This window comes from Lonchura striata, chromosome 6, assembly GCF_050655825.1.
Source record: "Lonchura striata isolate lonStrDom1 chromosome 6, ASM5065582v1, whole genome shotgun sequence".
Taxonomy (NCBI): domain Eukaryota; kingdom Metazoa; phylum Chordata; class Aves; order Passeriformes; family Estrildidae; genus Lonchura; species Lonchura striata.
This window is the reverse complement of record NC_140708.1, coordinates 23667813-23680092: the sequence shown is the minus strand read 5'-3', so window position 1 is coordinate 23680092 and position 12280 is coordinate 23667813. Positions and strand designations below refer to the sequence as shown.

The 12280-nt window shown below is 43.9% G+C and overlaps 1 protein-coding gene across 1 annotated transcript; it reads left to right on the top strand.

Moving 5' to 3' along the window:
* The first annotated feature begins 189 nt into the window (after window positions 1-189).
* Window positions 190-5412, top strand: LOC110475579 (bone morphogenetic protein 2). The gene is made up of 4 exons (XM_085582500.1): window positions 190-720; window positions 1450-1566; window positions 2710-2911; window positions 3687-5412. Exons 1-4 carry the CDS (start codon window positions 190-192, stop codon window positions 4130-4132), a joined length of 1296 nt encoding a protein of 431 aa, XP_085438626.1. The 3' UTR covers window positions 4133-5412.
* The last annotated feature ends 6868 nt before the right edge of the window (window positions 5413-12280 follow it).

Here is a 12280-nt window from a genome sequence, read left to right as displayed (position 1 = left end):
CCGAGCCCCCGGGGCGGCCCGGCGGCCGCTCGGTGCCCGGGAGCGCCCGGGCCGCCCCTTTGAGTCCTTAAGCGCCGCTGATGGCGCGGCCGCCCCCGCCCGCGGCCCTCGGCCCTCAGGGCTGCGCGCCCTGCCCGGCCGGGCCCCGCTAGGGCCGCTGCCCTCACGCAGCGGTCGCGGCCGCCGTCCATGGCCACCCGCCCGCCGTGCCTGTGGCTGTGCCTGGCCGGGCTGCTGAGCCTGCGGGCGGCCAGGGCCCTGCCCCTGCGCCCCGGCCCGCGGGACGCCGTGCTGGCCGCGGCCCTGCAGCGCCTGCGGGAGCTCTTCGACATCGAGGAGCTGCCGCCCGACGTGCTGCCCCGCAAGAAGCCGCCCCGGTTCATGGTGGATCTCTTCGACAAGGTGGCCGACGCCAACGGCATCACCCGCGCCCCGGGGCTGCTGCAGGGCGACGTGGTGCGCAGCTTCGAGGACCGAGGTGGGCGCGGGGCGGCGCGGCCGAGCCCGCGGAGCGTCCCCGCGGAGCCCCGCGGCGGGCGGGCCCGGCCCGGCGCTGCTCCTAAAGAAGGGTCTTTTCCAGTTCACGCGGACCACCACCACTTCTCCTTCGACATCAGCGCGATGGAGAAGGGCGAGCAGATGCTGAAAGCCGAGTTCAGGGTCTTCAAGCTTAAGAGGACACACCGGTCCAGAAGGTCCGACACGCAGCACTTCTGCAAAGTAAGTGGGGAAATAGTTAAGCACTGAATTCTGCTATCTTTGTTACTAGTATTGAAAATATGGAGTGCAACTACGTGTCACACGAACCTGCTTTGTTGTTATTTTTGTTTTGTCATCCTCAATTTTTCTTTACCTCCAGCATGCAAAGTAGTAATGCAAAGTTTTGACTTTGGCTTTACGCTGACCTTTGTGTTATGGCGGTGAGTTTTCCCTAAAGATACCAATGTCAGAACAATCCCAAATATACTTTTATGGGATTTGAGATGTTTCAAAATTCGAATTGAAATTTATCTCATGGAGCTGCTCCGAAAAATAGTAGAAGAAGCCAGGGATTAATGGGAAAACAGGGCGGGCAAGGAAATTGAGTGTATCTAGTTCTCTGGCAAAGGGCAGGATTGGACTTTTTGCAGACCTGAACACAAGTATGTGGAGGATCAGAAGACTTTGATGGTATCAGGTGTTCAAAACGGGATAGGGATGGTTAGGGTATTTTTCTATAGTATCTGTATCTGGTATCCTGCCTCTGAACACATCTAGAAGTAGATGTATGTAGCGATAACTGTTCTTCTCTTAAACTGTCCAAAATCTACTTTTTACCTCTTTTAGAATGACGGTGCAGTTTACAGCTGTGGTGTAGCAGAAACCTGCATTATCTTCATCCTCCTAGTTTGCTGTAAGAACAATCAAATTAATTTCTTCTTGTTTTTGTTGTATATTGCTGTTATTTAGGTGGAAGTGTATGAGCTCTTGGAGAGTGAAAATAAGCCACATAGAAAACATCTCATTGCATCAAGACTATTGTCCCTCTACACGGAAGGCTGGGAAGTCTTCAATGTCACACAGACAGTAAGCAATGAAATCTAACTTAATGTTTTTTCTTAAACTTTTGAGATGACACTTTATAAATCCAGCATAGCCATTAAGCTGTGTTTTGAGGTCAAATTCAATTCAAACAGAACGACAGCAGCAGAGTGAGAAGCTTTCTCTCTACCCTTAAAAGTACACCTGATGCTACCTGAATTAAAGAAGTGTTTATGAGCTGCTAAGATAACAAGCATGGTGAGAACTGAGTAACCCAAACCTAGTCGATGGAGGGACATCAGGTCGTTGTGATTAAAACCTTGTATTAGTCCTTAGCCTGACAAAGCAATTGGCAATGGTTGCCAACTAAGAGTAGGTTTTCATTTCTCCTTTTTATTCTGGCAGCATTTCTGTAGAGCAGTATTGCTTCAACGTTGTGTTTCCAGAGTTTATCGTAGTTGGATTGCCTGTCATTCAACTTCCCGCATAGACTATATTTGTGAGCTTCAAGATTTGTTTTGTAGCTATCCATAAATTGTAACAGGTGAATGCCTTTCTGTAGCAAAAGACCCACACGTGGTTTAAAGGGGTACTCTGGAAGAGGGTTTTTCATTGCCTATGCTTTATGATCAGACTGAACAGCGTATTTAGATGATTGGTTGAGTTCCATCTTAAGTCATTATATTCCTGCTAGAGAATGAGCTAGCCTAATCGATCAGTGTGCAATAATAACAATTAGATAAGTAAATTTGCTTGATTGTGAATGTCTTCAAATGCCATGTTTTTTACATTTACATAAGTCAGCATGAAAAGTCTGGATACTTAATATTACTGTGTTCAGTTTACTACGAAAAAAAATTCTGCTGAAAGTCAGAGAGAGCTTATTTTAATATTAACTTCTACACTCAAGTGTTCACTGGTAAATTCTCTGAAATTAATGATATTCCTGTAAATGTAGCTTTGGGGAATGCATATGCTATTTTGTATTTTTAAGTGTTGAATTACTGGTTTAAATATTCAAGTCAATGGAGTCTCAGCTATACAGTTATCTCACTTCTGTTGTAATATATGTCCTTATGCTCTCATAGCTTGTTGCCTATTCTCTTTTCCTAATATAAACGTTGCTTAATTATAATGCTCTAATGAGAATACTGAAACAATATTTTTTCTTTTCCCTATCTTCACCAGGTTTCCAAGTGGCTTGGAAACAGCAGCTCCAACCATGGCTTTTGGATAACTGCGACACATGTTTCCAACAATGAAATGGAGCATGACGTGGTTACATTTGCCAAGAGCCAGAGTGCTCTGCAGGAGAGCAGAAATGCCCTCCTGGTCCTCTTCACGAACAGTAACAAACGGAGGTCTCACAGCTTTGTACCCTCTGCTACAAGTAAGTGCTCTTTTAGAATATGAAATGTGTGTTCATCTTCTGTCACCTTCTGCTACCTCATGTAGACCTAACCTCAGTTATTTACTTGCAGTATTGAACAGGTTTGAAGTTCAGCTTGTCAGTGATCGAAATTTGATTTGATAGTCCCTTCTAGTAGGTCACCAGCTAAATTGTCCCTCCCCTCACAAAAACTCTGTGTGCCAGAAGTATTCATTAATCCTAAAGAGAATCTGGTTTATTTAGTTTGTAAAGGGGTGGAAGTTCTATTTTTTAAGTACTGCTTATATTATTTTTGTGGTGGTAAAATTTGCATGAAAATTTTATGTTGGGTTTACATTGAAGAAAAGTCAGTGACCTGGAATGCTTTTTCAAAATTCTGGTAAAGTATCTGTAAGTAGAGTCATTAAGTGTGATTTTAAGAGTGAAAGAGGTTGTTAAACAAGCAATTTGAACTTCTCTGTCCTTGTCTTGGTTTTTAAGCACCTATTTAACTTCAATGACTAATTAGTGTTGTGACTAAAAGCTGCTTTCATCAAAGATGGTGTTTTTCTCTATTTCTGCTGAACTGGGGCTTTTCCAGGACACAAGATTTTACAGATTTGGAAGTATGGCTGAAAAGGCAATTGAACACACACATTTTTGGTATATTCACAGGTTAGGTGCTGTTTTAAAATCTCTGAAAACTTCAATGTAGATTTACTTAATAGATTTTCATGCAGATTACTGTACTTTGTAAATAAACTTTGTGAAATATTAACATACAGCTTCCTTTCAGAATCGGAAACAACCCCTGCCAAATCTGATGCTTCTCGTGTTTCTCATGACACTGCTGTCATGGAAAGCAGCAGCGCCAGCATGAGCAGGAGACCCCGAGCCGCCGCAGCCGCTGATGGAAGCACATTAGCAGCTTGTCACCGAAGGGAGCTCTATGTAGACTTCCATGCTATTGGCTGGTCAGGGTGGATCATTTACCCAAGTGGATACAATGCATTTTATTGCAGAGGATCCTGCATCTTCCCTTTGGGGGAAAGTCTAAATGCAACAAACCATGCTACAGTTCAGTCCATTGTTTATACACTGAAATTGTCTCAAGATGTCAGCATGCCCTGCTGTGTGCCAGATGAATTGAAGTCCCTCAATCTTCTCTACTTTGATGACAAACAGAATGTCATCCTTAAAAATTATGAAGACATGGTGGCAACAAGGTGTGGTTGTCATTAGCAAGACTTTTTTTTCTCTGCACTTGGTGTGCACCTGGATTCAGCTCCCCATTTGCCACTGAAGATACCAAAGGAGATGGCATTTCACTTTACAGGGCAGGAGAGACAGAAACTGGTCAGTGCTTCAAATTCTTCTCCTCTCACCATGGCTGTGGAAAGGTAGCTGGCTTGTGAAGCACTGCCGACTTCAAGATCTCCATGGAGAACTCTTTGAGTGCCTGTACACCAAGGAAACTATTAAAATCAGGAACTTGCTATATGAAGGAGCTGAAACTCATTAAGTTGACTGTTCAAATTAATGTCTTGTTCTGTATACCAAGGCTCAGAATTTCTAGTGATTTAACAGGCATAGCATCCTGCCTCAATCCAGGACGGGATGCTGGTGTCAGTAGCACAGCCTTAATCAGTTTTGGCTGCATGATCCAGTGGGGATGTGCAGTCTTACTTTGAGCTTTCAGGGTAAGTATTTGCCCAGAGCTAATTTCAGAGGTTTCTACCACTTGTAGATCATGCATTACCAGGAAATGGACTTCTCCTGAGTTTTATGCAGTTCTACAAATGCAGAGAACCCCTCATAAGTCCCCATGGGACTTGCTAGCCAGTCTGAAGGAGGCCATAGGTCAGTATTTGTCTGGGAGTCAGCGTATTTGGCTTCTAACTCAGGGCTGCAACTCTGTATGGTGAGGCCAGTGCCTGTCTCTTTAATGGCTGTCAGGGTGTGTGGCACCAGAGATTGCCTTTGTGTATTTGCTGTACTGTGGGATTCTAAGCTTGAGTCAGAATCCTTGTGGTTTAGCAAGAAGAAAGAAAACCCTGAAGATTTGGAGGCCCATGAGAATGCTAGATATGGCCTGGTCTGGTGTCTGAGGCAAGTTTTACTAGAATGTACTTGCTGATTCCCTTCCCTTCTTTGAAGAATAGGAGGACAGGCTTGGATGGGGTCCCTTGAGATCTTTCAATCTTGCTACAATTTCATGCAGGTAATCAGCCCATTGCCATTCCTCAGTCAATTCATTGAGGTATATCTTAAGCCTGGTTGGTTTCTTGTCTCAATTAACCCTTGAAAGAGGCTGACCTCTCACAGAATGTGGCATCTCCCATGGCCAGAATCTTAGTGGAGAATTTTTTTACTCCATTGAGACTTAAAAAAATGCATTGTTTTTCTTTCTGTAAATACTGATGTTTATAATAAATTTATTTTATTTAAAACCCAAACACTTGGGGTATAGTAAATTAATCTGTAATATAAAATGCTAATTTTTAAATAAATGTAAAGTAACATTGGTATGGTTCGTGTTTGTCTTTGAACCTTTCCTAGAGTCATGAATCAAATAATTTTTCAGAAGAGAAGACATTCCCAGTGGCTTCAGTGCATACAGTTTCAAGTCCTTTGTGTGGAGTATAACAGATAAGGAGAACAGACATATTTCCCTTCAGGGATGATCCAGTAGTTATTCCTCAAGTGAAAGTGTTTTGATCTTGTGATATGGTTGCCCTGGTAAAGTGGAATGTAAATCTGGTAACAGGGTGGTTCTAACTGCTTCATCAGCCACACCCAGCCATTGCCAAAGGGACCTTGGGAAGCATAGGGCCATAATGGATCTTTCTTTAACTGTTATATTTCCCAGGCTGCTCTTATGCACTTTTCCTTTTCACTGCAGAAGTACCTGCAGTGTTTTGATGCTGTAGGAACACACCTTGGGAGTGGAAAGATGCATCTACAGTGAGAGTCTGGACGAGGTTGTTTCTGAATGGTGACTTCAGCTGATATTTATCTTTGCTTGTGGTAGAGGCCCTAAGAACTGAAGCCAGAAGTTTTTACTGGCAGCATTTGGAGTGGATTGGCAGAGGCAGGATCTGTGTCCAACATTGCATCTTCTGCCCATGCATGACAAATGCTTCCAGCACCATCAGCTGTATTTCAGCTTCATCCTTCACTGCTCAACCCAGAGAACTGCCCATTGTTTTTCTAGGATATCTTAATGTGTTTCTGCTTGTTTCAGGTGCCAGGAAAAAAAATTCTACTGAAAAGCAAGTATGATTAATAAATAAATGATGGGCACACTGAATATTAGCTAACATAGTGCTGCCCTACAATACGTGAAATATGCACAGGCAAACTAGGAGCACTAGGTAGTTTTGCACACATTAAATTATTTTTTTTTCTGCACCACTCAACTTAGTCTTATTATGCCCCATTAAACCCTGATAATTAAAACAAAATATATTGGAATTGTTTATCCTGGACTTCATAAGGAAATGAGGTTCATAATAATGCCAAGGGAAAAAATTTACACTACACCACAACTTGTAATTAGAATAACAATTAAGCACAAGTAGGCTCTTTATTTTTGTTGCCTTTTTTGTTTTGTTTTGTTTTCCTTTAGATTAAAGGTGGATTTTCTTCTTATTTGTTAATTGAAATATGTAAAAATGACAAAATAAGAAGAAAATCCTATTCATGGTAGAGCTGATGGGTTATGCTCAGCCTCATGACAAAGCATTAGGTCCAAGTTTGGAACTAAAGTGGTCCAGGCATGTGAGGTATGTGCAGTCACACTCTGCTCCTTAAGGTGGGGAGAGCACTAAGCCTTGTCCTGACACCACTGCAGTGGGGTCTGAGCATGTTGTGGGAGACAGCCAACCATAAAGAGTACACATTCACTAGAGTGGTCCCTTGTTTGTAGACATGTTTGTTTTAAGGGATTTCTGTGGTGCTTCTTTCACAAGGTATAAATGATGGGCAGGTGCTTCTCAGCACTGGAGCAGGAGAAAGGATATGCTGGGGGTAAGGCAGGAACAGGTAAGGCAGGAGGGATGGGCTTGGGGGAATTGATCTGAGGCGGTTTCCTTTTTTTGGGCGGGTGGAGGTGGGGAGGGGAGGGTGGGGTGAGCTGGGGAGGAAGAGAAAACTTCTGTGTGCCTGCCCTGAGGAAGCTGGAGCACAGCTGTGCTGTAAGCTCTCTTCTATCCACTCTGCAGGCCTGAAAATGCTGTTTGGTATGAGGCAACCTTCTAGGAATGCTCGGTGTTTCCTCCAGACTGCTAAGGGTAATTACTATGGTTCCTGTTCTTCGAGTAGGAAATGTGGCAATTATTTGAAAGATCCAAGGAGGATAGTATTTATTCATAGTCCTGGAGCTTGTTCTGGGAAAGGGGAGTGACTGGGTGTCTATGGTAAATTCTAGGGCTTTCCCATAGATACCATACCCTCCAGACTACCATCAGTCCCTTTCAGATTGCACATGCAAATGCGTTTATATGTGTGGGTTCATTCTTATGTACACCCACGTGCACATGCATTCATGGTCGGAGGCAGCTTCACCCCTGGTTCATCCCAAAGGATGGTGCAATGAGAACTGAGATGGAGTGCTTGGGCTAATGTGAAAACATTGCCACATCCAGAGGGTGCATTTCAATGGCTTTGTGCAAAAGTATGTCACACCTAGGCCACTTCTCTGCTGGCCTGGAGTGCAGCTCACCTCCAAGGAGAGTAGTTAGTAGGTGTGAATTTGCCTTACCTTTGGTGAATGAGACAATTGTGCATTAAAGCAGCTAGTAAAATGTTTTATTTCTTCCTATAGGGTTTATAGCTAGAAGCCATTCTCAGAATAAGGGGGACTGCTAACTTTCCTTGTAACAGAATGTGTGCAGTTTTAGATTCTTGCATATACTAATTGCCTTTATTCAGAGCTAGATCATGGTCTGCCTTATTGTGGAAACAAAAGTTGCAGATTTTCCCTGAGAAAATGACCTGATACTGAGTAGTGACTAAACTTTAACTGAAACCATGATTTGGGGATGCTGTAAATTCAGGCCTTGTGATACAAAGTGATGTTATTGCATAAAGCCCAGTATGCAGATTCAGATCTGTTCACAGAAACTTTGCTTAATTAACCATCAGGTTACATGGTATTGTCACACAAAACTGGTGTGTGTATTTAAAAATATGTGTAGGTTTTCTACTGTGATCCACATTGTAATCAACACTTCATCTGCATCATATTTTCTGCTAGATGTGCTGAGCCAGTGTTTGTGGCTAAGCAATTGTGTCCTCAAAAGCCATAGAATCTAAGACTTCCCTTGGAAGTCTTTATTCACAACTCTTGGTTAGATTTGTTTTATCTGGGAAGGAGCACCTTTGTATGATATCTTTTTATGAGATCTTCACTAAAAACCCAGATAATCCCCCTGAGAACCAGTGTTGTTTTGCCTCATCCTGGCATAGGCCCTGCTTGTGCTAAGCATAGGTTTGGTAAAGGCACAACTCCAGGCAGAGAGTGGCAGATACCGAGGAAGTCTGGCAGACTAATCTTGTGTGCCACTAGAGTTACGACAAGGTACCTTCTTTTTTTCCATCAAAAGGGAAGACAAGAGTGAATTATGGACTGTTCATAGGGTGTTCACAGGGTCCTGGCCAGCTCTGAAGGGAAACATATGGCACTAAGAGAATCATATGGAGGGCAGTGGTAAAGGTCTGTGTGTACCTACATGAAGATTTTTGTGACCTGGATTGAATGAGTACAACACTTGCCAGGACATAAACAAGACAAGAAATCATGGCATACTGAAAGACTTCTTGGTGGCATGTAATTTAAGCTAATATCTCTTTCTGTCTCATGCACTTCCTTTGCTATGTCATGAAATTTCTATCCAATTAAATTGATTGCTTAGCCATTGTCTAGGCTCTGATTAGGGACTTTCCTCTGTGATGTTGCATGTTCCTTTATTCAACAGTCATGTCATTTCTGTCAACAACAGCTCTCAAACAAGAAGAAAATATATACCAATATATGCATACTAGTATATGAAGTCTCCATTAAAGGCAGAGGAAGAAAGAGAAGGAAGGCTTACTATAAATGGGACCAGGAATGTAGAAGTTCAATTACCAGAATTCATTTTCTTTGTACACGTTAAACCTGTTGTAGCTGCTGTAACTAGCACATGCAGTTGGGTCTAATTGCTGCCTTCCAGCTTGACCTAATTGACGCTCTGATTTGCAGTCACCTTACCTCTATGAGTCCATATTTCATTACATTTTACCCTAGCTCCTGAAATCCTACAATTTCCGTGGGTAAAAAATAGACTACAGCAATCCAGAGCTTTTGTGTATGAACTGTCAATCATTTATCCCCCGTAAATTTCTTCATCTATTCATGAACAGTGGAAATACAGTAAGTTGACAAAGAGGTTTATTAATCACCCCCAAATACTCCTTATTTAGGCTGACATAACTCCTTATAACTCACTGGGAGTCTTACTTAAACTCTGACTGAAAACTGCAGTGATATAAAAGCTTAGAGATAATTTCATAACCTAATTGGGGTGTTTATATTACAGGACTATGCTATTCTCAGTCCCTGCCCATAATTACAAAGAAAGAGTTCTCTGATGAAGAATGTGTCAGTATTTTCCCTGGAAAATTATTTAAAGAAAAGCTTTTGAAATATGAAAACATCATGGTTTTAGCTTTAAATAAGCAATTCAGTCATCATTAAAAAAAAAAAAAAACCTCTAATGTCTCCTGCAGCTTTGATTTCAAACACGTCACATTCTTCATTAAAGCAATCATTGTTAAAACAGAGGGACATAAAGCAACATAGGATTTATTCCTTCATTAAACTGATGATCCGTATATGAAGCCAATTAACATTATGAGTCTGGTGAACATCAAGTGTAAAGAGGTTACAGAAAATTAAAAGCAGTCACCTTGGTCTTTAGATAAAGAAAGAACACTTTTACATTATAAATTATAAGAGTGTCCAAGCGGGACAAATCGGCAAATTTGGTTAATTGGAAAATACATTTTACTGCACATGAATTAGGGTAAAATAACCTTTTAGCTACTAGCCTTTTTCTGTGGTCAGGTATTGAGAATCACAGGAAAGGAAGCATTTGGACATGGAGAGACAAGAGAGCCATTTCATCAAACTGAGCTGTTCCCTGAGTTTTACAAATGATCCCCTCAAAGCTCCGCGTTTCCAAGGAAAACATCCATTCAGTGATTTTGCTCAGCAGTTCAGATCTAGGTTTTGTTTTCATGGGTGAAATATAAGAAGCGGTGTGTTTGTGTGTGCAGCACAGGAACAGTCCTGCTCTAAGACAGATATGATTAGCAAAGTGTCTATCCTGAATTATACTTATTTGGACTTTTTCTTGCAGACCTAGTAAATAATATTGATATTACAATATTGATATTACAATTACGGTAATGACAACAGTAATAATATTAGTAATGAAAATTAAGTTTATGCAGGCGACTTAAAGAACTTTACATTAAATGGTAATTTTTTTTTCCTGAAATATTGTAGCTCTGTATGCTATTTCATTCTTGTTTTCAGTGCTTGTCTTTGATAGCTGGATCGGAGGAACTCCCAGAGAAATACTAGAATGATCACAAACAATTTACTGTATATTTTTTTCCACTGTAGTCCCAGATTGGCAGGAAAGCGTCTGAAGCAGGGGGACACGGAGGGACGCAGGAGCAGCTCTGCCGGCAGCCTTTCCTCGGGGAGGGCCGGGCGGAGCGGGGCCGGGGCTGGGGCGCGGAGCGGGGCCGGGGCCGGGGCCGGGGCCGGGGCTGGGGCGCGGAGCGGGGCCGGGGCCGGGGCCGGGGCGCGGAGCGGGGCCGGGGCCGGGGCCGGGGCGCGGAGCGGGGCCGGGGCCGGGGCCGGGGCCGGGGCCGGGGCCGGGGCCGGGGCCGGGGCCGGGGCCGGGGCCGGGGCCGGGGCCGGGGCCGGGGCCGGGGCGCGGAGCGGGGCCGGGGCCGGGCGAAGCGGGGCCGGGGCGCGGAGCGGGGCCGGGGCCGGGGCCGGGGCGCGGAGCGGGGCCGGGGCGCGGAGCGGGGCCGGGGCGCGGAGCGGGGCCGGGGCGCGGAGCGGGGCCGGGGCCGGGGCGCGGAGCGGGGCCGGGGCGCGGAGCTGCGGGCGCTCTCCGCGGTGCTGAAGCTCCACCGCCTCGGGGCTCCGTCCGCCCGAGAGCAGCACGCAGGACTCCTCAGCGCTAACTTTTAATTATGTCAGCCCCGCGTTTCGAGCATTAAAATTAAACAGACACTGAGCTGGCGAGGGGTGGGGGATTATATATTGCTTAGTTATCTCCTTGTTTTGCAGCTGCTGGTCCTTGGGAGAAAGTTGAGTCTCGACCGACTCAGGGTTCTTTAGCTTCTATTTAAAAAGCAACGACTTGGAGCACTTCCCCGTGCTCCATTCCGCCTTCTCCTCCTGTAATACGCTGAACTTGCAGGCTTCAAACTGCTGGGAAAGTGAGTCTTGGAGCCAAAACAGCAATGCAGCCCCCTGACTAGAGCAAGGCCTGAGAGCACCATAATGAAGTTATTATTATTTTATTAGGGGTTCTTATGATAAAACACTATCTCACTCATCTCTTCCCGACGTCAGAGAAAAAGGAAAAGGCACATCTGTCTCTGTGGAAAGGGATCCTACAGTACTGGCCCTGTGTGGATTTTAAAGCTCAAGAGGGAAAGACTGGCAGGAGAGATGCAGGCAGCACCTCTGGGTTATGGCCTTCTTTTTAAGGTTACTTGACCCAAAGCTTGTGCTTCTATTTTATCAAGTGCAGTCAGATTCAGAGCATTGGTCTTTGATCTTGCATGGTGCTGTAAAAGCCATCTCAATTTGTAGTATACTTTACTGCTCAGAGACTTGCCTGCATGGTGAGCAAATGTCTGTTGTCAAACAAAGATATTCCTAAAAGTGTGTGTGTAGACATATAAACATATATAAAACACCTGAAGACAGCCTTCTACATCTGTTACTGCTATGCTAAAATTATATTTGAATGGATAAGATAGGATCAGATCTAATCAATTTGTATCTCAAATAAAATTAATTTTTGCCTTGCCTTGCTTTCACAGGATGGAAACATAACTCCAACTTCAATATACATTAGGGGAATTTCCACATCTATGCCTAATGTAAAAGACAGAGCAGGTGATATTTCTAAGGCTTATTAGTGTTTATTTAATGAGATCATATGTACTGAATCAACTTTCCAAAGACATCATCTCTTCAGTATCACTATTTCTGCACCTGTATTGCCTGTATCCATCTCCTTTGCTATGGTATGAATGTGCTGTCTTTAAACTCCCATCAGATCTAAGAGAGCCTGTGTAGATTTGCTCGCCCTT